Source organism: Leptodactylus fuscus, chromosome 1 (assembly GCF_031893055.1).
Source record: "Leptodactylus fuscus isolate aLepFus1 chromosome 1, aLepFus1.hap2, whole genome shotgun sequence".
Classification (NCBI taxonomy): domain Eukaryota; kingdom Metazoa; phylum Chordata; class Amphibia; order Anura; family Leptodactylidae; genus Leptodactylus; species Leptodactylus fuscus.
Window position 1 is genome coordinate 144183081 of NC_134265.1, and position 26513 is coordinate 144209593.

The 26513-nt window shown below is 42.5% G+C and overlaps 1 protein-coding gene across 1 annotated transcript in view; it reads right to left on the reverse strand.

The window, feature by feature from the left end:
- The window catches only part of NAA35 (N-alpha-acetyltransferase 35, NatC auxiliary subunit), a 43550-nt gene extending 21737 nt beyond the window's left edge, over positions 1-21813 (reverse strand). Inside the window, exons 1-16 of the mRNA XM_075277909.1 lie at positions 21635-21813; positions 16277-16411; positions 15558-15591; positions 15354-15468; positions 13670-13744; positions 12203-12370; positions 12056-12122; positions 11869-11912; positions 9087-9137; positions 8087-8170; positions 7864-7978; positions 4999-5177; positions 3796-3855; positions 2259-2365; positions 2118-2184; positions 1921-2019 (exon numbers count right to left, since the gene is read on the reverse strand). Coding sequence (XP_075134010.1) covers positions 1921-2019; positions 2118-2184; positions 2259-2365; positions 3796-3855; positions 4999-5177; positions 7864-7978; positions 8087-8170; positions 9087-9137; positions 11869-11912; positions 12056-12122; positions 12203-12370; positions 13670-13744; positions 15354-15468; positions 15558-15591; positions 16277-16400 — 1389 coding nt within the window. The 5' untranslated portion in view covers positions 16401-16411; positions 21635-21813. The remainder of the gene's footprint in view (positions 1-1920; positions 2020-2117; positions 2185-2258; positions 2366-3795; positions 3856-4998; positions 5178-7863; positions 7979-8086; positions 8171-9086; positions 9138-11868; positions 11913-12055; positions 12123-12202; positions 12371-13669; positions 13745-15353; positions 15469-15557; positions 15592-16276; positions 16412-21634) is intronic.
- Positions 21814-26513: the final 4700 nt, after the last annotated feature.

The following is a 26513-nucleotide window of genomic DNA, read 5'->3' on the forward strand; positions in this document are numbered from 1 at the left end:
ACAAAGGAGTGCCAGCTATCATAACATGACAATATTAAAGCCTATATTGTACAATTACCCTTTGCCCATCCTGAACCTTTTTATTTGTTCCAATTGCTCACAAATATAAATGTATCATTGTTCCCTACCTGAGCTGTGTATTTAGAGCCAGGGATGTCATGCATGTCAGCCTTCACAGTGACAAAAAGACCATCCCTCCAAAAACTCACTGGTTTGAATTTACGAAGACTGGCATTACTAACGCCCATATTAATAGCCTCTGAGTCAATGGAGAGTGCACCTCATATATGACGAGGTGCCCCCTCCCCGCACACTTTTTTTTTGGGGAAAGTGGCAAAGCCGACGCAAAGCTTTTAAAAATAAATAAATCAATCACTTTTTTGCGCCAAATGTGACCTTTATGCCTTGTATGCCAGGAAACAGGCATACAAAGCATAATGAATCTGTGCCAATGACTCCAGTTTAATTTTTGCTTCTCACATTTTCTAATCACTGGAAACAGAGCTCAGTGGTGCTGGTATGTGGGCTATGGCACTGAAGAACTGCATTAAAGGAGTTGTTCCCTTTCAGCAAATAAATGACATTGTTTGTATAATGAAAACGTACACGGTTTTCCAATATACTTTCTGTATAAAATTCTCTAGATTTCCAGATTGTTGTTTACGGTCAAATTCAGCTTACATCCAATGGATAAAAATGAGTCCATGATCATGTGACGCACAGTCCATGGTCATGTGACTGACACAGGTGCACAGCTCATGAGATCATATCTAAATTACTGAGCTGTGACTGTAACAAGCTGTGCACCAGTGTGTGCATCACATGACCATGGGCTGATTTTTATTCCCTGAAAATAAACAAAGAATTACAGCACACAGATATCTAAAAAAAACAAGAGGAATTCATACAGAATGTATATTAGAAAACTGTAGTGCTTTTCACTATACGACAACTTGTATTTGCTGAATTTACTTTGAGGTTAAAATCACACAGAATTTTTGAAGGTAGATTTTGATCTGAAATCTGCCTCAAAAAAAAAAATGTTCCCAATTTACCCATTCATTTCAATGGGAGTCAGGAGCAGATTGTTTTTCCTCTAGCTGAGGCGGATTCTGTCTTGCAAACTTTCCAAAAACCGCTATGATTTTTTCTGTATCCCACCTCAAGATAGGTCATAACACTTTTTTCCCTCTAGATGAAAAAAAACAGCTAGACGGAAAAAAAACTGCCGACTCCCAGTAAAGTTGCTCCAAAACAGATGCAGAGGGATATAGGTGCTTATTACCATGTAATGTATACCTAAAAACGGAACTGTTTAACTGCAACAAGCAAATTTGTTTTCTTAAAACCGAATGCAGTTCAATGTCAACTTCTTTTGCTGCATAATTTGAGAAGATAAAAATAAGCAGAGAATTGCAAAACAAAGCAACCCTCGTAATGTATTGTGGGGCTTTCTAATAGATGTCATATTCTGATGGCCTCTAATAAGTTTATCAGGAAATACGCCATGTATTTTGCTGCAGCTCAGTCCCATTTAAGTTAACAGGTTGTAGATGGGTGCAGTAGCTGATTGACAGGGGTGTCCGAAGTTGAATCCCCATGATCTGATAATGATGGCCTATCCTAAGAATATGCAATATCCATCATAAAAACTCTTCCATTTCTTCAATAAGGCAATTTACTTATTCTATCTAATGGTTTTGTGATAATACTGACTTAAATTTAGTTATAAAAAAAAAAATAGACTGAACTCAACAATACGTAGGTCTAATAAAGTTACGCATGTGAGAAACGGATTGACTTTATTCTTTGTGGCACATCTTATGGTTCAGGTATAGAAAAAGGGTACAATATTTACCAAATAGGATACCCTGAAAGAGATCCATACTATAGTCAATGATAACTAAAGAAAAAAAATACCTCATCTTGTAAGGTTGCAAAATCTTCCAAGATATGACCAAGTTTGTCCCTCTGTCGAGCTCTGTTGTGACCATGAATCTGAATTAAGCTACAAAAAGGCTAGAACAAGATATCTGGAATCAATGGTCTATCTTATATTTCTTATAAGCTTTAAAAAATGTATTTATAAAGATGAAGTTTTATAAACACACACTAACCCGTACACAGTGGGTGACAAATGAATCTATGTAGTCTTTAGCCTGATGATTATTATATAGGCAGCATCTACAAGAAAAACATACTATAAGCAAAACAGGCAAATAAAGGTGTAGCTGTTAGATATATGCCAAATTACATACTTTGGAGACAGGACAGGCGGGCTCACAAAGGACCGCAATGCATCTTTTATCATGTCTTGCATTAGATGAGTTCCAAAAACTTTTTTATTGTCTACCAAAAACGTGGTCTAATGAGAAGAAAGAAAGAAAATGTTAGTATCAGGAATTAAGAAAAAACAAAACATATCATATAAACAATTTTTTATATCATATTCATCCATGTATCTCTTGTGTTTTGTGCAACTGGAAACTGAGTTAACACCCCACTGATGGGATTATAAGTAGAGGTATGGAAGAAAGAAGAGTTAACAACAGTTAGAATTACTTCTGGTGTTCTACTCATTGGGTGACTCCGTTGAGACCAGCACCTAAAGCTAAGCAAAGAGAAAATCCCCTGTCTTAAGGGACCAGAAGAGAGCCTGGAGGAGGATTTGACGTCTGTAGGAGTAGTTGTTGCAGCCTACAACCCCTGAGAGAGAGGCCTGGAGAGCTAGTGGACTGCCATTCATTCCCTGTGAGTCCTCTAAGGCGACTGTTTTCGTTCACAGTTGGTGCTTTTGTATGGACTACGTTCTGCTCCAGTGTGGCATGTACCCTTATGTGTAATCTTTTGTTGAATAAAATAGTTGAGCTGCCCAGTTATCTCTTGCTCTGTTGAGTTGTGTGAACATCTACAATGAACCCTCCTGGACAACAAGGATCAAATCTGCATTTTCAGAAGCAGCTAAACCCTTGTCCATATGATCTATTAAGGCAAATGAAAGTCATAGAAAAGAGGTCCCTGCCAGAGATCCTCATGCCAGAAAGGAGAGCTGAAATAGGTCAGCCTCTACGGTTAGATTTTGGTTGTCCACGTAATAAATGTAAATCTGTAAATATAAAACTATAACTGGCTGCAGTGAAAATGACCCAGCATAATCATCTGTGGCAGCTCCAAACTGATAGTGGTTGATTTTCTCTGTTGAACATAATTTATCCATAACAACCCAATCTGGTGCTGACTTTGAGGCAGATTCCACTTTCCATTATTTTCAAAGGGAAGCAGAGATCGAAGCCATGGTGCTGAAAAAAAAAACAAAGCTGAAGCCCTACATTGCGGAAACGCAGTTTTGTTACAGATTTTGCTGAGTTTTTTGAGCAAAAGTCAGAAGTGTATTGAGCATAAAGGAGAAGTATAAGAACTTCCTATATATTTCACATTCCTTGTGCAGCCATTCTTGCTCAAAAAACCGCAACAAAATCTACAACAAAAAAAGCTGCATTTCCTCAATGTGGAGCCTCAGCCTAAGCATCCTGCTTAACTCCACAGCTGATTCAGCCACAAAGTCTGCGGCATGAGACACCCCATTGTTTAGGCCCATTCACCTGATCCCAAACCAGCAGGGAAAACCTAGAGAATAGCTTCAGCATTCTGCTAGGGAAAAAGTGGAGGGCTGGAAAATGGAGAGAAATTTGAGGGATGTCTGCCTCACAATGCATCTTTATTTTCTACAGCTTGAACATACCTTTAGGTTACACATGACTATATAGTTTGTGACACAAATAGGATAATATTTACCTGCAAGAGAGATCTCGAAAGCACACAAGGGGATTGCTCACTAAATTCACAGAAGAAATCCTGCAAAACATTAACGCATAATTCAACATCTATTACATGTACGAAGAACAAAAACAGTTACTTTGGAGAATACTTATTTATTACAAAATGAAGTTAAAGCTACTAATTTTCCATTAACCAATAGCTTTGGAGACCAAAATGGGTAATAAAAGAATGAGGTGAATAGGATTAAATTCTAAATATAGTTTATGACACAGACTGCATAGAAAAAAAAAAGAAGAAGCTGTGGTGAAAGCTTTTTTTCTACTGTCTCCATGACTGGTATCTGGGAGAGCAATTTATGAGGAATTACCATTTCTGTTCTCCACTGTTTGGGTAAGTTCACACAGGGTTTTTTGGTCAGGATTTTGAGGCCGTATCCGCCTCAAAATCCTGACCAAAAAGACAGCTCCCATTGAAATCAGAGGAGCCAGTCAGTTCTTTTTTTCTGGGAGCCGCTTTTTCCAGCTCCCAGAAAAAGCAGCGAGATGCTCATTCTTTCAAGCGGATTCGCCTCGCGACATCCGCCTAAAGACACTCCCTCCCGACTAGGGCCATTCATGTGGGCCTAATCCGGAGCAGAGTGCGCGACTGGATGCCGATGCAGTGCACCCTGTGTGAACTTACCCTCAAAGGTATTCCCATCTCAAGGATCCTATCTAAAGTGCGAGCTGCGAGAATAATTTTTTTTGTGGATATGACAGTATATTGTGGTTCTGTAACCTACATGGTCTACCAATGAAAAAGCCACAATGCACAGAAAAGTAAAAATAAGTTAGGATGGACTTGCAGGTAAAACTTTGTTATATTATTCTAACTACTTCATTAAAGGGGTTTTGAAAAGGCTGTGGTGCTTGGACAAGCATCACTTCTTCCCTGTAAATCAAGCACAGTACTTTTTGTATCAGCTGTGCTTGGTATTGCAGCTCAATTCCATTCATATGAATGGGACTGAGCTGCAGCATGACCACGTGCCCAGTGAACATTACATCACTGACCTTTTCAAACAGCTGATTGAGCGTCAGGTTGTCGGACACAAACCGATCAGATACTGAGGATAGGTAATCAATATTATAGAGTCTCATCCCGCTTTAAAAACATGTAACAGCACAATATGCTGAACATGGGTCAAATGAATAGCTCCTTAATAAACCATAAACTTACCAATATACTGTGAAGGTTAGCTAAAGTGACAACATCACACACAGTTTTTATACGGTCGATTAACTTATAAAAATAAGTCACCATTTCTTCTTTTTTAATTATTTTTGCATATCGAGGAAAAGTTGGTGGAAGCAACCTCTGGTTAACCAAAGGCTCAAAACCCATCATAATTGGATGATCTAAGGATAAAGAGACAAGTTTTGTAAACAGATCTAACGGCACAGATGAAGAACCTTCCTAAAGAATACAAGAATAAGTTTAAGACTGGGATAAAAAAAGCATAGCATAACATGATCTCCTTTATTTCTCTATGGCCATTAATACAGTGAGCTCTTGTCAGCACTCTCTACTACTCTGTAATCCAGATATCCCCCCCCATCTACTGCTTAGAAATAGATAATATAGAGTCCATGACACCGGAGTCATCTATGATGAAGGTTACAATACTGTAGAAAAGCTGGTTTCTAAAATACATGTATAGATCATTCTGCTCACATATCTTCCTTTTACTAATCATTAACTCTGTCTCTAACAGAATAATGGTATAGCCCACACCTTAATCCTGTGTAATGCATCCATGGGCTAACCAAATAGGACTAAGCACTGGGATAGTTTTACTAATACTGTCAAAAAGTTAGTGTAAACAGACTAGATAGTCTTAAACTGTGCCAGATGTATCAAAGTTTCTAATACCGAATGATAAATCTATCTTTTTTTAAGACCGTTTAGTCTAATTTTACACCCATTAGTTGGCTTAATTTACGCCAAAAATAAGTGTCAAAATTTTGGATATTAAACCACCGTGTCGCAGGTTAGGCCGTGCCCACATTTTGCAATTGAAAAACCCCTTGGCAGTACAAGTTGTAAAAGGGTGTAGGAAGTACAAACAACCTATTTTGACCTTCTGTTATCTCAATTTTCCAGTTTTTTGTTTTTTTAAAGAAATTAATTATAAAAATTCAGTGAACTGGCACTGGAAAAGCCTGATCTATTTGATGCAGGCCTCCTCGTTCTACCACCTACCGTATTTTTCGGACTATAAGACGCACTTTTTTTCCCCAAAATTTGGGGGGAAAAGAAGGGTGCGTCTTATAGTCCGAATTTGACGCCTGGCATCCGCTGTACTAGAGAGACGGATGCTGGCAAGGGATAGATGCCGGGGCCTGAGACATCGCTGCGCTCCTCTGCCCTGCATGAAGACAGCAGCGGCAGGAGTGATGCTATTCCGCTCCTCCGTCCCCCGCCGCTGGCTTCATGCAGGGCAGAGGAGAGTAGCGATGTCTCAGGCCCCGGCACCTGTGCCAGCGTCTATCCCTCCCCGGCATCCGCCTCTCTAGTACAGCGGATGCCGGGTCAGTATCAGCGGCCCCTTCTCCCCCGGGGCCGGTCCCCACCGGCCCCGTACCTGTGAAGTTGCAGGCCGGCTCCTGCGCGGCGATATCACAGGAGCCGACCTGTTCGGGTGACAGCCGGGAGCCTAATGAGGCTCCCAGGCCTGTCACTGCTGTATTAGTATTGCGGCTGGTCTCTATGACCAGCCGTAATACTAATAGACAGAATGTCCCATAGACGGCAATACAGTCTATGGGACTTGCAATCAAGTGACCGCAGGTTCAAGCCCCGGGGGGGGAATAAAATAGTAAAAAAAAAAAGCTTTAAAAATATAAATAAAAGTTCTAAATCACCTCCTGTCCCTAGAAAATTTTTATATATATATATATATATATATATATATATATATATATATATATATATATATATCATAAACCACCGGTTTTTTTTTCAATACAAGGTGATCTAAGCAATAGATATTCCCCAAAATGGTATAACTAAAAAGTACAGCTGGCCCCGCAAAAAAAACACTCTATGCGTCCCCGTACAGCTGCAGGGTCACCTGTCAATGTGGCCTTGCAGCTGTTGCAAAACTACAACTCCCATATATTAAATATTTTACCATTTTTTGCTTCAAAATTTTTTTTCCCTATTTTCCTCCTCTAAAACCTAGGTGCGTCTTATAGTCCGAAAAATACGGTAACTACTGACTACAGTGAAAGGGATAGGAGGAAGTCTGCACCGAATATATAATCGAGTTGTAGGCAACCTCTCTGATGGAGGGACTTAAAGGAGTTGTGCCATTACTTATTCTCATGTGTGGGTGATAAGTGTCCAATTGTTTGGGGGCCCAAGGATTCAAAGTACTGTTAGGCTGGGGCCCCACGGACTGGAAACGCTTCAATTTGCCCGCAGCGGAGACGCTGCGGGAAACATCGCGGCGTTATACGGTGCAGGCAAAGTGGATGGGATTCATGCGAATCCCATCCCCACTTTGCAGAAAAGATCACAGCGCGGACACACTGCGATTTGCAAAGTCATTGCAGCCTTGCAAATCACAGCATGTCAATTATATCTACGGAAATGCCGGTGACTTTCCCGTAGATATAATGTTAAGAGAAAATCCGCAGAGGAAAACTCTGTGAACTTTCTCTTAAACGCGCAGCGGAAACAATCGCAATGCGTTCATGCAGCGGTTCTTCCTGCAGCGCTTTAGTGCTGCGGATACGGCCCGTGGGGCCTTAGCCTTAAAAGGATTTTCCAGTAGTTAAACATTGATGATCTATCTTTACAATGTTACAAATATATCTTTCCTGGGAAGATGCTCTGTTCACTTATTACATGTCTGACCATTTGTTTGTCAGTAAGTCCGCAAGAAGCAGAGAACAAAATTTGCTTGTATATTGTATCAATAAAGAATATTTGCTAATCTTGTTTTTCTTTTCTACACAGTGAAACATTCAAAAAATGGTGCTAGGGTGTACATAGCCTTTACTACAAAATTTTAAACATTTCTGTTTAAGCTGTTCTCACCGCCTTTGGTGGTGTCATTCTGAGCTTGAATGCCTAGTGAAAGAGAGTTCTGAATAGCAGAGAGAAGGTCAGTCGCTTGGCTTATTAACTTTGATGCCTCCACCACTGCACTTGTCTAGAAAATAAAGAACAAACATTTACTAATACAACGGGAATGCCATTTCTTTAGTACACACTTACTGGTACTCACTGGTACTTAACCTCTAACTGAAATCCTACTTACCTCTTTCTTTGTAAAAGCTATTAATACAGTAAGCAAAACACGAGTAAACTTGACTCTGCTAAATAATGCTAAGCACTGCTGGTGCTGAAAAAAATAAACAGAAAAATATATAAGTGATATGAAATAGTTATAAATAGAAGTGATATGCTACCTTATTGAACAGATGTATATATGTAAATAAATACAGTGAAAACTCTAAGACGCCCATCCAAAACTAGATTAAAAAAAGTGATCTAGAGAGAAGGTAGCTAGTATGGAAAACTAAAAACCTATCACAGAAAATATAGTCTAGTTAAAGAGGTGGTATTTTGGCGGGGTTCAACGGTAACCATTAACAAGCTTATCACAATTCAGCAGTAAATTTAATTTATTTTGCTGACTTTGTTACTAAGGCCTCCTTAAGGGAAATCCAAGGGCAAGTTCAAATTGAGTTTTTTGGTCAGGAAAAATTGGTTTCAGGAAAATTCATGAGGAGTTTTTGGAGGAGTTTTATGAAGCATTATTTGAGGCGTTTCTGCTTAAAGAAAAAAAAAAAAATCAATGCAAGCCAATGGGAGGTGGAAAATCCGCCTGGTGTTTTTTGCAAAAAAACACTAGCGCTTTTTCCGCCTCAATTCCCTCCTTATTGATTTCCTGAGGCGGAATCCGCCTGAAGAATGAACATGTCGCTTCTTTTTTCCGCTAGCAGAAAAAAAAAAAAAAAAAAAAAGATTACATACTGTAGGACTGTATGGGAGGCGTATTTTGGTCAGGATTTTGAGGCAGATTCCTGACCAAAAAACCCTGTGTGAACGTACCCTAAAACCACAAACATTGTTTCTCAACCACATACAAATGTGCAATTTGTAGCACAAAAAATATTTTTTTAATCCACATCCAAATGAACTGTGCACCCAGGTGCAGATGTGATTTTGGTGGCAATAAACTTTCTTGAAAGTATAAGGAGTTAATAAGCTCTGTAGGGCCATGATGAAAATACATATTAAGTCAGCCATAATACCTCAAGCTCTACTTCAGGATCTCTTGCTTCGCCCTGTCGACTCCTGGTGCTCTAAAATATGTGAAAAATCAACTTATTAAAGCATAATTTCATTGAACTTTTCATGGAAATCTGTTATGCACATGTACAATATTTCTGGCTATTGTATACTTGGGGCTTGCATTATTTAGCAGCCTCTGCAGGACAGATCTGTATTTTGCAGTTCTCATTAAAGTGGTGCGTAGAGCCTAGCTGCCATACACTATACCCAGTAACTAGATGAAAATTTGCCCTATAGCTCGCTCTCATATTCAGAAACATTCAAGATATATATATATATATATATAGATATATATATATATATATATATATATATATATATATATATATATATATATATATGAAAAATACATGTGACCTGTAATGATGTAACTAAAGCACTACAATAAGCTTGCTTTCCTACTCTCTTTTCACCTCCATTTCCGACTCATTCCTCCCCCTCCTCTCTTTATAGACCTCTAGAAACGTGTAATCTGTGTCATGAGACTTGCAGTCTCAAGGCAAAGCAGAATTTGGAAAATTAACAAAAGTTTAGCAGTTTAGCAGAGGGTAGGGGGAGCAGAGAAAGTAGAGTAAATTACTTATGCCATTCAATGGAAAAACAAAGTAGCAAATTTGATGTGTTTTTTTTTTATACTTCCCTAAAAAAAAATTCTAGAAATCAGTCAACAAATTATATGTACCCCAAAATGTTATCTATCCCACACAAAAGAACATAAAAGCGCTCATACATCTGCATCAACAAAAAAAAGGCTAAACTGCAACATTTTGTAATGCTATGAACTTATTTTAAAGGGTTTGCACAGGATTACAAAACACAGCGGCTTTCTTTCTCAGGAAGTGATCTCACGTTAGTTGGCCACATGGCAATGTTACAGCTGAATTCCATTAAAATGTGTGGGACTAAGCTGCAGCATGGCCAGCTGACCAATGAAAACAATGTCACTTTCTGAGAATAGAGCAGGCATGTTTTGTAATCCTGCATGACAGTGACGTAAGTACTAGTTTTGCCCTATTTACATACTAATACTTGCTAATCCTTATGGCCGCCTGCAGTCCCATATCATGTTGCTGGGGTCCCGTGGAGGGCAGAAGGGGAAGCGGAGGCGGCTGTGAGCACAAGCAGGGATCAGTAAGTGAGGCAACAGCCCGCAAACCCCAACAAACACAGCTATCATTATACTCTGAGGTCTTTTCAGATCACAGAGTATAATGACCAGAGGTCCAGGGTAGGCGACAAACAAAAATCAGTGTTACTCACCTCTCCTACGCTCCAGCAGTCTTCAGGCCTCTTTGGTGACGTCCCAGACGTCACGTGGGCCAGACAGGAATCATTATGCATCACAACACTGGCCTGGCTCACATGACATCTGTAGCAACATTGTAGAGGGCCGAAAGCAGTAGGTAGTGCACCAGAGATCAAGAGAGTCAAGTAAAATTATTTTTTATGTTTGTATCCTCCCGGGGTCTCCAATCATTATAATCTGGGGTCTGAAAAGAGTGTAAACAACTGACCCTTGTGAGTGTTGGATATGAGCAAATGTATGGAAGCCACCAACTTCCTACCATAAGCTTTGAGTCTCCGTGAGAAAAGCGTATTTGTTACTGTCAAAAAAAGATTTAATAGAAAGATCAAAAATTCTGACTTTCTACAAAATGATTAAAAAAAAAAAATACCTTGCACAACTCCATACATAATCGTATGAAAAAGTTATTGGTGTCAGAAGTTTTCTGGTTTTTTTTTTTTTTAGATATAACTATATAAATTTGGTATTGCCATGACCATAACGAAATGCACTTCATTCACTTTTGCCACACAGTGAATATACTAAAAACAAACCCATTAAATTGGCGCATCTCCATTTTTTTTTTTTTTAGTTTCACCCCACTCTGAATTTTTCTCCAGCTTCCCAGTAAATCGCACAGATTATAAATGGGATCACTGGGAAACACATGTTGTCCTACATAAAAAAGAAGCCCTCATGTAGTTATGTAAGCAAAGACCTTAAACAGTTATGAGCTTAGTGAGGTGGGGAGTAAAATGCAAAAGCATAAAAATAAGAATTAGCTTGGTCCTGAAATGGTTAATAGACTTATTTTTCAGCCTCCCAGATTTCATATTAATTTCTTGTAATACCCATGCCGCCTTGCAAGTTAAAAGCATGGAGATAAAGTAAGATACTTGATCCATACCTAGGTTCACATTTACGCTTGAGTTTCTGTTCTTTGGGTCCATTTGGGGACCAGAAAAATGGAAACCCAATCCTCTTACAAAATGGTTACCTGTGGAAACCATAGACTATAATGGGGTGCATCGGGTTTCAACGTGAAAAATGTGGAGAGAAAAGTCCTGTTTGCAGGACTTTTCAAGCAGAAGTGGGAACGGAATCCACAAGCACAGATGTAAACCCAACCTTAGCCCCCTTGCAGACAACTGTATTGCTAGGCCAGTGTGCCATCCGGGTTTTCCAGATAGCATACTGACCCACTAATATTAATTTCTATGGGCCCATACACATGATAGTAAATTGCATAATCACATTGTGTGGGTCAACTTCTGTGGCTCCTACTCATTAAATGAAAGGGGCGCAGAAGCACTGTCGGTGTGCAACCGGCTTTAGTGTTCTCTTTTGGGGTCTACTGTTACTAAAAACCAAAAGCACGATATTTATGACTTCTTATGAAGTCATTTATTGTAGATGAGCTGAATTATACACTTCACATTTGATTAAGTGGAATCTACCTTAACTCTCCTCTGCAAGTCATCCTCAACATCCTTTAACATACCTGTAAAATAAATAAATTTTTTAATAAAAAAAAAGTTTTTATCTATGTATCTTAGAATTATAAAAAAAAAAAAAAAAAAAAAACACACACAAAAAAAAAACCCACATACAATAAATACCTACACACAAAATCATACAACTTACCGGTAACTCTGAGATCAGTTACATTATTTGCCATTTTAAATCCATACGTCATTGACTGGAAATCCTCCTGTAAGGAAAAATACAAGTGACTTTTGATGCTGTCATAAAAACACAAGTACCATGTATTTTAGATACCAGATGGCCAACCTCCTCGAATACTGCAGCCTTGTTCACTTTTTCTCTAGCAATGTCACATATTTTCAGGATCCCTAGTGCAAACGCTTTCATAGCTGGGTCTTCTATGAACTCCGGGTTATGTACATAGAGGCAAGTGAATACAGTCTGTGCTAAGGAATGACCTTCCAACCAAGTTATCTGTAGCAATAGAAAAATAAATAAGTGAAAAACTCAAGCTTTAGCAAAATTCTCCATAGCACATGTCATTAAAATTAGTTCTAGGCATACAAAAGCATTGACCAGCACACAACTGTTGTGATATTTGATAGTTAAAGAGGATGTCCTCATCAAGAATAGGGGTTATAGTTAAATCTACCCCACAATGATAAATAATTTGTGTATTTACACTTATTTCAAAAATTCTTTATATCTCTAGATATTCCAGGAATGAGGTCCATGGAGTATGGAAAGGACTTGTGATGTGATCAGTATCTTCTGATTGATGCACTTGCTCAGATTTCCCTTGACAATCATGTCTCAGTCTTCAGCGTCTTCTTTGACAAATAGGGATTACAGTATCAGGCCTTATTCATATGCCACCATGCGGACCCATTTATTTTAACAAATGGAGACCTGCTTTCTTTTGGACTATATGTCAAAACCACTGATCTCCATTAAAGTCTATGGGTCTGCGAAAATTAGAGGCAGCATACAGATGCCATCTGAGTGCTGTCTGTTTCTTACAGATATAGAATAGCACAGGGGATTTTATAAACAAAAGTTAATAATAAAAAAAAAAACACCAAACATGTGAAAATAATCAGGGTCGTATACAATCTGTGAATATCATGGAAGAAATGTTTATAATTATGGCCTGGATTAAACTACCGTAATAATAAATAATTTAATAAAAAACTGGGAAAACTTATTGACTCGAGTATAAGCCAAGGGGAGGTGATGGGGGGGGGGCTGCACTGACACTGGAAAATTTCAAAAACTCAAGTGATCGGAGTTTTTGGGTGCAGTAGTTGCTGGGTGCTGGGAAAGGGGAGGGGGTGTTTTGGTTTTCTGTCTGCCCCTTCCCTGAGCTTGATGACTGAGTTTTTTTCCCCCCACTTGGAATTCAGCCTGGCTGAATATAGGGTATCTGCAGTGCTTCTATTAACCCCTTCTCGACGGAACAGGAGCACTGCAGATCCCCTATATTCAGTAGACCGGGCACTTTCAGATACAGGATACCTAATGTGTATGTGTTTCACAGTCATTTTCTACTTTTATATGTATGAAATTCTATACATTACTATTGTGGCTGGTCATAACCCCCCCCCAATAAAAAAATAAAAAAAAAATGTATTTGCTTGACTCAAGTATAAGCCGAGGGGGGCTTTTTCAGCACAAAAATTGTACTGAAAAACTCGGCTTATACTCGAGTATATACAGAATACCCTTTCTTTATAGAACATCCTCTAATATCTTAAAAATAATTAGTATACTTACCAAACAACAAAAACATGTATCCATGATTCCAATTAGATCTGGCCATGTTAGATCCTTAACCTTAATGCTTCCATCCTTTACAAAAATAAAAATAAAGTAAGTAACTTGGCTGAATAAATGGCAGTAACTATTTACATTCGACAAAAAAAAAAAATGTAACTCAACAAACAACATAAATACCGTATATACTTGAGTATAAGCCGACCCGAATATAAGCCAAGGCCCCTTATTTTACCACAAAAAACTTGGAAAACTTATTGACCCGCATATACGCCGAGGGGGGGAGATGCAACAGCTACTGGAAAATTTCAAAAATTAAAATGGTCGGAGTTTTTGGGTGCAGTGGATGCTGGGTGCTGGGAAAGGGGAGGGGGTGTCTTGGTTGTCTGTCTGCCCCTTCCCTGAGCTGGAAGACTGGGTTCCCCCCCCCCACTTGGAATTCAGTCTGGCTGAATATAGCGTACCTGCAGTGCTCTTATTAACCCCTTCCCGACAGAATAGGAGCACTGCAGATCCCCTATATTCAGTAGACCGGGCACTTTCAGACACAGGGATACCTAATGTGTATGTGTTTCACAGTCATTTTCTACTTTGAGGGTGGGTTCACACTAGCTCCCGATCTCCGTTATGCAGGTTTCCGTTTCCTGCCCGAGAAACTGGACAGGAGACAGAAACCGGCAGGCAGTTTTCAAACCCATTCATTCGCTCTACGCGGCAAAAGTGTTTTTTTTTTGTTGTTGTTTTTTTTTTTTTTTAAATTGGACACAAATGTGGACATACAGGACTTTGTGTCCGGTAAAAAATAAAAAAAAGTTTCGCCGCAGAGAGCAGAAGACGCTCACAGGCACTCACCAGAGGACAGTGAATGTCGGTTTCCGTCGTCTGCCGACAGAAAACGGAAACCTGCATAATGGAGATCGGTTGCTGGTGGATGAATTCTAGGGAAAGGAGTGATGTAGAACTTTTATTTATTTTATTTTCTTATTATATTTTTTTTAAAGTTTTTTTTTTTTTTTCACTATTTTATTAGCCCCCACTAGGGGACTTGAACCTGCAATCATTTGATTAAAAGTCCCATAGACAGCAATACAAATGTAAAAGGCATTTTGAGGGCTTTATTATTAATTTCTTTAACACTTTTTTTGTCTCAATAAGGGACTTGTAAGTAAGTAATCTTCCCATCACTGGTTGAGTAGTTTACACTGCAATACACATGTACTGCAGTGTATGCAAGGCTGCCAAGCTTTGCAATTGAATAGACTGACAGCCTATTCAATATGGTTGATCGGAGGTCACTGATCAGACCCCGGGCTGCTTCATAGGGACATACGCACCCGAACACGCTGCGGAGAGGCTGATCAGCGCCACAAAATGATGATAGACAGCGGTATCTAAGGGATTAACAAACAACTGCAGGTGTTAGAGAACAGTGCCAGTTGTACAATAGTGCTAACACCCTTTTTACATGGTGCACACAACTTCTGAGGGAAACCATTCTCAGCTGCGGTATACTATTACGGCACATGTTGGGAAGGGGTTAAGGTGAACCGACTTTGCAAATAGATTTCATGTTCTTCATATTCCGCTGCCCTACAGAGATTTCCTACATCAATTCCCCACTTTCGCTGATGATCTAAGTTTCCTATCCAGTTTGTTGGCTAATTTGGGCACACAACACACTAACCTTTATTGCCTGCTCAAAGTTAAGCACCTTCCGATTAACTTGGTTCCCAATCATTCCAGCATCCATCTTAGGATCCATCATTTCAATGGCCGACATGGCTTCAAAAAGGCCAAAACTTAAAGTAAAAAGGAAATGTTATGATATCATCTTGTGACCTGAATGCATCACTTCAGGAATATATCATTTATTCACACTTATACTCACAGCTTGTCATGTAGCAGTTCACCTAGCTTCAACTCTGCAAAAAAGACATTACATCTTTACATTATTACATACGAGAGAAAGACCAGAAATATTATAACACAAGCAGAATACAAAAAAATATTTACGGCAGAAACGGACTACATAACGTTATTACAATATTAGAAAATAAAAAAATTATATTAAACAAAAAAAAAATCTGAATTTTTCTACTATATAATTCAGTGCTTCTGAGGCTTACAAATTATCTGCCCAGTTATATTTCAATATACAAACTGTGTAGTCTGGTCCTGTAGGAATACACTATTTCATCTGTCCCCTACTTCTCATTTGGACATAGAAAGCAATACAACTGCAGCTACACAGATTGTGTTTATAGTCTGTTAGAGATACACCGAAAAATTTATACTTGCAGAGCTGCTTCGTTGGTCATTTTAGAAGCACTGGAACGATAAAAATTAGTGCATCTTCCTTTTAAGGGTAAGTTCACACAGAGTTTTTTGGTCCGGAACCTGAGGCCTCGGATACGGCCTCGAAATCCTGACCAAGATACCCCGTGTGAACTTACCCAAACAGTGGTATTAATAGAATTCTAACTATAAAAACAAGGATAATCACAAAAATTAATTGGTAAAAACTTGTCAGAAAGGAAATACAAAAAGCAGGTATTCAGGTTTTAGGAAAACATGAAAGAATATTGTATCTCAAATATACACAATTACCGCTACATGCATCTCTGAATTCCTGTGTTATATCAATCCAGTTGGCATTGGCCTTTCCCATCTTGTCCTGCATGGAAATATCCCATCCAGAGTCGTCATCCTCTATAGAAGCTTTCATCACCATGACAGTGGGCACTAGGAGAATAACATTTACAACAACTTGTGAAGGCCATATTCAGGTTTCAGTAAATAGGAGTATATTTAATGTCAAAAATGGAAATTACTGACATTGTTTCTTTACCTTGTCCTGACTTTTTCAGCCTTAGGGTATGTTCACACTGACTTTTTTGCAGGCTGATTTTGAGGCGGAATCTGACTTAAAAAAAATAAAATAAATCCATTCCATTCATTTCAATAGGAGTCAGCAGCAGTTTTTTGCCTCTGATTTTTTCAGGTAGAGAAAAAAAAAGCGACATGACCTGTCTTCAGACAGATTCCATCTTGAAAAAACCACTGAAATCAATGAGAGGCGGAAAAACTTCATTAAAAACCGTGAGCGTTTTTTTTTGTTTGTCTTTTTTTAAAAAAAGGGAAGTTTCCTGGTCCATACAGTGCGCTGGAAAAGAAAACTGCGACAAAAAAAAGTGTCATAAAATGCATCATAAAACCATTTCCTAATTTCTAAAACAGATATTTCTTAGCCTGCAAAAATCTCAATGTGAAAATACCCTTAGGTTCATTCATAAAAAAACAGATCTGTGCAGGATTTTTATATTTATTTTTAAATATGGTTTATTTAATATTGTGAGAAGGTGAGTGGAAAAATTCTGGAAGGTCGCTATATCTCCCTCAGATTCCTCACTTATGTGTGGTAAGTGAGGATTCAGATGTCTTTAAACAAAACCTCAGCTGTGAGAAAGCCTTTCCTGTTAACCTCTTCTTGTCCTGCTACGGAGGAGCTTTCTTGTATAGATGGGAGCTAGGTTTCAATAAAGGCGTATAAAAGTTGGCAAGACCTCAGTCCTGAGCAGTTCCTGGGGAAGAGAGAAGGTTCTGTCTGCTTACGCAGTAAGTGGCCATTTTATTATGGCCTATGTGCAGTAGGCTCTGCCTGAAGCCTACAAGTTTCAAAGCCTGCGCTGGAAGAAGACAAAGGAAGAGAATGTTCCTGAAGAAGATGGAGGCGGCGCTGGAGAGTTCTCTGGCAGCATTGGGGACGCCCCTAGTGCTGTTTGAGCGCTGGGGCCCACCCCAAGTGCTGTGAGAGAATCATTTGCATACCGGCGAAAACCGTTATTTCTACGGAACGGCGTTGTGGAGAAGATATCTAAAGGTAGGAGACGAATAGCCTTTCTTAAAGGGATCCTATCAGTCATACATTTTTTTTGCAGATACCACATCGGTATAGCCTTAAGAAAGGCTATTCATTTCCTACCTTTCGTCGTCTTCTGTGCGCCGCCGTTCTCCTACAATCCCGGTTCTTGTCGGTATGTAAATGAGTTATTTTGCAGCACTGGGAGTGGGCCCCAGCGCTCAGACAGCACTGGGGGCGTCCCCAATGCTGCGAGAGAACTCTCTCCAGCGCCGCCTCCTCATCTTCAGCCTCTTCTTCCGGTGCAGGTTTCCGACTTCTAGGCCTCGGGCAGAGCAGACTGCGCATGCCCACAGGCCACGAGAAAATGGCCGCTTGCACAGTATTGTAAGCGCCCTAGAAGTCGGAAACCTGAGCCGGAAGAAGTGGCTGAAGATGACACTGCTGAAGAAGAGGAGGCGGTGCTGGAGAGAATTCTCTCGCAGCATTGGGGATGCTCCCAGTCAGGCATGTCAAACATGCGGCCCTTTACAGGCATATCTGCGGCCCGCACAAAAGTCTCAAACTTTGTCTCTAAAGTTTAGAGACAAAGTTTGAAACTTTTGTGCGGGCCGCTGAGGTGCAATACTCACGCGGCTACACGCTGCTGTGTAGACGTGATGACGTCACATCGCGTCTACAACTGTTAGCGCGCACGAGAGAGAGAGAGAGAGTGCGACGGGGGAGCGAGGACTCGGAGTCGTCGGACAAGGTAAGGCAGTTCTATATACTGCCGGAAAGCTGACAGTGCGCTGAGTTCAGCGCACTGTCGGCTTTCCCGATGTGGGCCCAGTGTGAAGGGCTTACGGTCCCGGTACCGTAGCTCTTCTATGGTCAGAAGGGCGTTTCTGACACTCAGTCAGAGACGTCCTTCTTCACAGCACAGCCAACTGCGCTGTGCTGTGATAGCCGGGAGGAACGCCCCCTCCCTCTCCTGATAATACTCGTCTATGGACGAGTACTGCGAGCAGATGGAGGGGGCGTTCCTCCCGGCTCTCACAGCACCGCGCGATTGGCTGTGCTGTGAAGAAGGTCCTCTTTAATGTGTGTGCACATAGAGGTGGAACGTGAAACAGAGGGCAGATGAAGGAGGGGATGGCATGACACTGGGGGCAGAGATGAAGAGGACATGAATCTGAGGGCAGAGATGGAGGGGACATGAATCTGAGGGAAGAGATGGAGGGGACATGAATCTGAGGGCAGAAAGTGGGGGGACATGAATCTGAGGGCAGAGATGGGGAGACATGAATCTGGGGGCAGAGATGGGGAGACATGAATCTGGGGGCAGAGATGGGGAGACATGAATCTGGGGGCAGAGATGGGGGGTATGAATCTGGGGGGCAGAGATGGAAGGGACATGAGTCTGGGGGCAGAGATGGAGGGAGGACATGAAACGGGGCAGATGAAGGGTGTATATATAAACAGATAATTTTCTTTTATGAAACTAACAAAATCTTCTCAGAGAACAAGGCTGACTGATCACCACTTATTTAAAAAAGATTGAAAAAAATTATAGCAAATAAATGTTTAGTTTTAATTGCTGTATTTTTGTTAAATATATGTTGCTGTTACATATTACTACTTCATATCTTGTTTTCATGACTGCTGTTAAAATACATGTGTGACATTAGCTGCTGTGTGCGGCCCTCGCAACAACCTCTTGTTACTCATGTGGCCCTCGGGGTACCCTGAGTTTGACATGCCTGCTCCCAGTGCTGTCTGAGCGCTGGGGCCGGCCCCAGTGCTGCAAGAGAGCTCATTTACATACCGACAAGAATTGGGATTATAGGCGAATGGCAGTGCGGAGAAGACGACGAAAGGTAGGTACGACGTGGTACCTACAAAAAATTGTGTCTGACTGATAGGATCCCATTAAGGTTATTCCGACGTGTTAGGGACAAAAAATTACTTCTGAATGATAGGATCCCTTTAAAGAGACTCTCCAAGAATACTTACTTGCCCCATCTGACAACAAATCCAAGGCCCAGTATTTATTTCTCTTGGTGTAGAACCAGAATAGGGCGGGTTCACATCTGCGCCCAGTCTCCGCTTTAGCCAATCCGCCTGGTTTCCGTCTTCTGCCCCGAGAAACTGGACAGTAGACAGAAATACGGCGGTCAGTTTTCAAACCTATTCACTTGAATGTGCGTCTTCTGACTGTCCACGGCGAAACTGTTTTTTTGGGTTTTTTTTAAACCAAGACACAAAGGCAAGCATGTGTGACACTGTGTCTGGTTAAAAAACAAAAAACAAAAGAAGAAATCGTTTCACGGAGAGGCAAAAGACACTCACGGGCAGTCAATTTGCAAACTCATTCAAGTGAATGGGTTTGAAAACTGACCGCCGGGTCTTTGTCCCCTGTCCAGTTTCTCAGGTCAGAATACGGAAACCCGCCGCATTGGCTAAAGAGGAGACTGGGCGCAGGTGTGAACCCGCCCATATACTGCAGCAATTTACAGACGTGGTAAATCACTGTCCCTTATAGGGCTCAAAATCTAAATTCCCTATCAGGATGTCTTTGGCAGAGACCAGAGCCCCTGGAGGAAACCCTTGCAAATAAAAGGGATAACATACACACTAGAGATGAACGAATATACTTGATCGAATACCTCAGCCGGAGGAGCGGGATATAACAGCATCGCTTCTGCCACTGCTGGCTTCATGCAGGGCAGAAGCATAGTGATGTTGCTGGCATCTGTGCCGGTGTCTGCATCTACACTCCCCGGCATCCGCCTCTCTATTACAGCGGATGCCGGGTTTGTATTCACATATGCAAAGCCAAATGGCGAGATGCCGCTGGCCCTGCGTGCGCGCTCATAGACCAGTCTAGCCTTCACAATGCGAATACAGACCTGACATCCGCTGTAATAGAGAGGCGGATGTCGGGTCTGTATTCGCATTGTGAAGGCTAGACTGGTCTATGAGCGGGCACGCAGGGCCAGCGGCATCTCGCCATTTGGCTTTGCATATGTGACCCCGCCCACCAATGACGCAACAAAACCGGAAGATTTTAGAGCAACGAAGACTGGTGAGTATGCGACGTGGGACAACCCCTTTAAACACTAACCTGGAAGGTGGGGCCAGCGAGGCGAAGAAGAACGAGAACACCGTGCACCAGACATCTCTGCAGGTAAGTAACTACTAGAGATGTTAGCTAGTTTACATTAGAATTAATGGACACAGCTGGCGCGCAGGGGGTTAAGGCTGTGTGCCGGCTACTTCCATTCATTCCTATGGAACCGCAGCAGAGCCTTCACACTGAGTATACACTCCGCTCAGAATGAGTGGAGCATATACTCAGTGTAAAGGCTAACATGGTTAGCTTTTCCCACAATGCTTGGCCAGTAGCAAAGCATTGTAGTAAATGATCACCGATCTCGATCTCCCACCTAAAAAGATCGTGTTCGGAATTCTGATCGCCGATCGTAATCCGATCTTTTCCGAACATGATCGCTTAACCCTACTAAGAATATAACATTTAATGTCTGGATGGCATAAAATAAACACAGTATTAACCCATTCAATTCCCACGCCACTCCAGTATTATGACGTACATAATACAGACTGCTACAACCAATCCCTGGCCTTAGGAATCACAGGTTATACAGATACAGCAGTCATGTGAATGATGTACAAGATATCACTGCAGGAGGATTGGCAGGGACCATCGGGGCTGTAGCAGGAGTCAATGGGTGAAAACTGGCTATTTGTTATTGTAATGTCTAACATGCATGTTTCATAAAATCATAGGTAAGACCATTAAAAAAGCCTAATAACTACCATATCCACATCACATTCAGCTGACTGGCTTTAAAGGGATGGCCACCATGTCAGAGGATTGCTCTGTGGCTGGCCAGTATATGGAAGACACTGGTCAGTCCAGGTGCTTTATGTACAATAGCCCTAAAGGTTACACACCACATAGGTTCAGTATGAGGTTGTGCAAGCCACATGAGCACACCATAGTACTAGCAGACAGAATGCCTCAATGACACGCGGTAATCTTCCGCCGGTCTAATACCAAGGAATGTCATGGGCTCGGTCCTGCCCACCCGCTCACGCTTTACCTCAGCACAGTGCTCCCTCCGCTTCACGAAGCCTCTGTCTCCACGTTACGTAGCACAGATGGGTCGACGTAATGACGTCAGAGTAGGCGGTCTATTGGCCATGCGTTCATGACTGCCTGAAACAGAGAAAATCTATGTAAATGTAGGCGAAGTAAGGCTTGTACGGTATACGCGATATATTCCACTTATCAGCGATGTAATATGTTACATATTACACAGACTAGGAAATATCGCGACATTTCACGCTCTCGCGAGGTCTCTGTGTCAGCTGACTGTCAGTGAAGCGCTGTGGTATTCAGAGCTCAGCTGCAGGAGCTAATGCTAAAGCGTAGCAGGTGCCTGTAGTAACCAATCAGATCCCAGCGCTTATGTTTCCAGCGCAGACTCGTGAGAGAAAGAGGGCTGCTGCTGCACCTGGTATTACCTGGTATCACATTTGTGTCATGGTGTCTGCTAAAATGAAAACCGACCCCACTGACTTTTAAAGGGGTCCTATAATCATATTTCATATAAGTACTGTGTGACCCATTGAAAGTAATCAGCCAAATTCTATGTCACAAGAAACATCCCAATAAAATGCCCTTATCCCTACCACTGTTTGAGCATCATTGCCCCAGGATACATCCTAAAGTATGTAGTCAATGGGAGACATTTTGGCAGGTGGATTTTAGGTGTATTTTGCATCAAAATACGCTGCCAGAAAACTCTGTGTAACTATAGGGCTTGTTCACACACGGGGGGCGGTGGGGTGGATTTTGACCATATTTTGACTCGGTGAGCCAAGTCAAAATATGGTCAAAACCCGCCTACCACGATGTTGCGGCTCCCCCCACCCCGGAGTCGGCTCAAATGAATGCATACCTCCCAACCGTCCCGATTTCCGCGGGACAGTCACGATTTGGGTGACATGTCCCGCGGTCCCGGTTGGAGGGAGGTATGTCCCGATTTCAACTCAGATCGGCGTCCAGAGGACGCCGATCTGAGTTGATCACATACGCGGCTGAAGCAAGGAGCTGACACAGGTCAGCTCCTCGCTTCCCCGCTGCCCGCCTCTCTCCCTGACACATGCGGCTGAAGCTGCTCGCTTCGCCGCTGCGTCTCTCTCTCGCTGACACATGCGGCTGAAGCGAGGAGCTGACCTGTGTCAACTCCTCGCTTCGCCGCTGCCGCCGGCTCCTGGCTTGTAGACGCGATGTACAAGACAGGAGCCGGCGGCAGCGGCGAAACAAGGAGTTGACACAGGTCAGCTCCTCGCTTCAGCCGCATGTGTCAGCGAGAGAGAGACGCAGCGGCGAAGCGAGCACGCGAGCAGCTTCAGCCGCATGTGTCAGGGAGAGAGGCGGGCAGCGGGGAAGCGAGGAGCTGACCTGTGTCAGCTCCTTCCTTCAGCCGCATGTGTCAGCAAGAGAGGCGGGCAGAGAGCGGCGAGGGAGCGGAGGAGAAGGTAAGTTTAATGTGGAGGTGGAACGTGAATCTGGGGGCAGATGAAGGAGAGGACGGCATGACACTGGGGGCAGAGATGTGGGGACATGAATCTGGGGGCAGAGATGGAGGGACATGAATCTGGGGGCAGAGATGGAGGGACATGAAACTGGGGGCAGAGATGTGGGGACATGAATCTGGGGGCAGAGATGTGGGGACATGAATCTAGGGGCAGAGATGTGGGGACATGAATCTGGGGGCAGAGATGGAGGGACATGAATCTGGGGGCAGAGATGTGGGGACACGAATCTGGGGGCAGAGATGGAGAGGACACGAATCTGGGGGCAGAGATGGAGAGGAAACGAATCTGGGGGCAGAGATGGAGAGGACACGAATCTGGGGGCAGAGATGGAGAGGACACGAATCTGGGGGCAGAGATGGAGAGGACACGAATCTGGGGGCAGAGATGGAGAGGACACGAATCTGGGGGCAGATGAAGGGTGTATATGAAACTGGGGGAGAGATAGAGAGGGACATATAATTTACGGGTGACTGTAGGAGGATTATACTGTGTGCGGGCACATGAAAAATTAACGAGTGGGCGGAGTCAACACAAATTTGTCGCGGCGCGCGTAGCGCACATTTTGTCCCTCTTTCAGTTCTCCAAAAGTTGGGAGGTATGTGAATGGGCCGATGCCGGAGGTTGCGGCTGGCAGCCGCAACTCAGCGAGCCGTGGAATCCGCCTGAAGAAAGGGCAGCTCGCTTCTTTTTTTCCGCTATCGGCAGTTGCCGATAGCGGAAACAAGAACGCTAGTGGTCTCCATAGACCACCATTGTAAAGGGGCGGGTTATGACGTGGATTCCGCTGTGCAAATTCTCTGTATTTGAGGCCACCAAGGATTCCCTCTGGTTCCAGGGCTTAATCAAGTTCACATGGTAGATTTGAAAAGGCTTCCTTTTCCCTGTTTGGTGAACCTTATAGTTGACTGGCCCTACTTTTTCCACAATTTCATATGGGCCTTACCATTTCGCTAAGAACTTGCTCTCCACAGTAGGCACCAAAATAAGGACTCTGTCTCCTGGGTTAAACTCTCGGACCCTGGCAGTAAATTCTACTTTGGGCCTCTTGTGCTCTTTGCAGATGTTCTTTTACAATTGGAATGACTGTTGAATTGCGGTCCTGCATTTGAGCTACATGCTCTATGACACTACAGTATGGGGAAGCCTCAGTTTCCTAGGTTTCTTTGGCTATATCAAGTAAGCCCCTGGGTTGTCTACCATCGACTAATTCAAAAGGGGAAAAACCTGTAGACGCTTGTGGAACCTCTCTAATAGAGAACATCAGGTTTGGCAACAGACAAACCCAGTCACCACCATCTTTTTCTACCAATGCACAAGAAAAAACACAGTCCACAGCTCACCATAAATCTTAAAGAGAATCAGCTAGACCAAGAGTGCACGAAAAAATACACCCCCGGCTGGGGTGGAACAATGCAAGAACCCAGTAGAAAAATATTCCTTCAGCACAAGAGGTCTATAGTAAAACTTGACTTTTATTGGAAAAATATAAAAAAAAAAATAGGTACCAGACATAGGAAAAAAGATGTAGAAAAACTTACATGGTCAATTCCAAGTATGCATGTATGGTTGAAGACAGACAAGCCTACGCGTTACGGGACATCCGTCCCTTACTCATGGCAATGCCATGAGTAAGGGACGGATGTCCCGTAACGCGTAGGCTTGTCTGTCTTCAACCATACATGCATACTTGGAATTGACCATGTAAGTTTTTCTACATCTTTTTTCCTATGTCTGGTACCTATTTTTTTTTTTTTTTTTTATATTTTTCCAATAAAAGTCAAGTTTTACTATAGACCTCTTGTGCTGAAGGAATATTTTTCTACTGGGCTCTTATCTTTTTCTACCACCTTTTTAAGCATATGCTTGAGAGTCTTATTAAAGCGCTCCACTAACCCATCTGTCTGGGGGTGATACACAGAGGTCCATATGTGGGTAATTTTAAACAGCTTGCATAGCTCTTTCATCACCTTTGACATGAACGGTGTGCCTTGGTTGGTCAGTATCTCTTTAGGTATGCCTGTCCTTGAAAACATATAGAATAACTCACGGGCAATACTCTTTGATGTCGTATTACGCAAGGGAACCGCCTCAGGATAGCGAGTAGCGTAATCTAAGACAACCAGAATATATTGGTGACCTCTACCAATCCTTTCAAAAGGCACTTCAATGATGGGCAGGGGAACCAAGGGACTACAGAAATGTGGGGCTAGGGCATGTACCTGACATGTAGGACAGGACGCACAGTAGTCCTTCACTTCCCTGTACACGCCTGGCCAATAAAATCTTTGGAGAATCCTCTCCTGTTTTCTCCGTGTCACGACCTGAATATTTGTAAATAATTTGTGTTTTTTTCTGCTGGGGTTTGGAGGGGGATTGATCTGGTGTTCTGTGGTCTTCTAGTGGTTTCTTTGCCATTGTGCCATCTGTTGGGGCATTGAGTATCAGCCTTGGATTGAGCCTCAGGTGTTGGTCATTACCATCATCCTATCGGATGGTTCTGGGGCCTGTATAAGGAAGAGGGCTGGCTTCACTAGTTGCCAGTTTTCGTCGTATCCAACTATAATTCGTGGCTCAGTGAGGAGGATTCTTTGTGGAAGTTTCTGCTGACTTTGAAGCGGTGTGAGTGTTGCCTTGTGTGTGAGTTTGGTTTTTCCCCTCCACACTTCTACTCTACCCTGTCCTTCAGCTCTGTTTGTTTGATACGGTCTTGGTTCACCGTTCAAATAGGGTGTAATGACGTCTGCCCAGTTAGCAGCTGGCAGTTTCTCCCGTTCGGCCACTCTCTCAAACACAGTGAGGAAGGCCTCCATGTCATCATCTGGGGTCATCTTTTGCAAAGCTCTTTGCACGGCCCGCTTTTCATCTTTGTGCTCCACAGGTCTTTGTGGGCTAGTGACAGCAGTCTCTTTAAGGAGCGCAATTTGCTCCATCAGCAAATGATTTGTATGTTGTTGCTGCAACTTGGACTGTACAAGATGCTTCAGTATCTCCACCATAGTCTGTGTCTGTATAGCGGCAGCAGCCTTCACCCAGGACATAAAAGCATCCAGTGGCGTAACTAGGAATGGCGGGGCCCCGTGGCGAACTTTTGACATGGCCCCCCCCCCATCCCAACTGACGCCGAAGACCTCGACTGACCCCCTCCTCCGCACTCTATTATGTCCCTTACTTACTTGCCCCTGCACACAGTATTAACCCCAATAGTGTCCCCTGCACACACAGTGTTAACCCCAATAGTGTCCCCTGCACACACAGTGTTAACCCCAATAGTGTCCCCTGCACACACAGTGTTAACCCCTATAGTGTCCCCTGCACACACAGTGTTAACCCCTATAGTGTCCCCTGCACACACAGTGTTAACCCCTATAGTGTCCC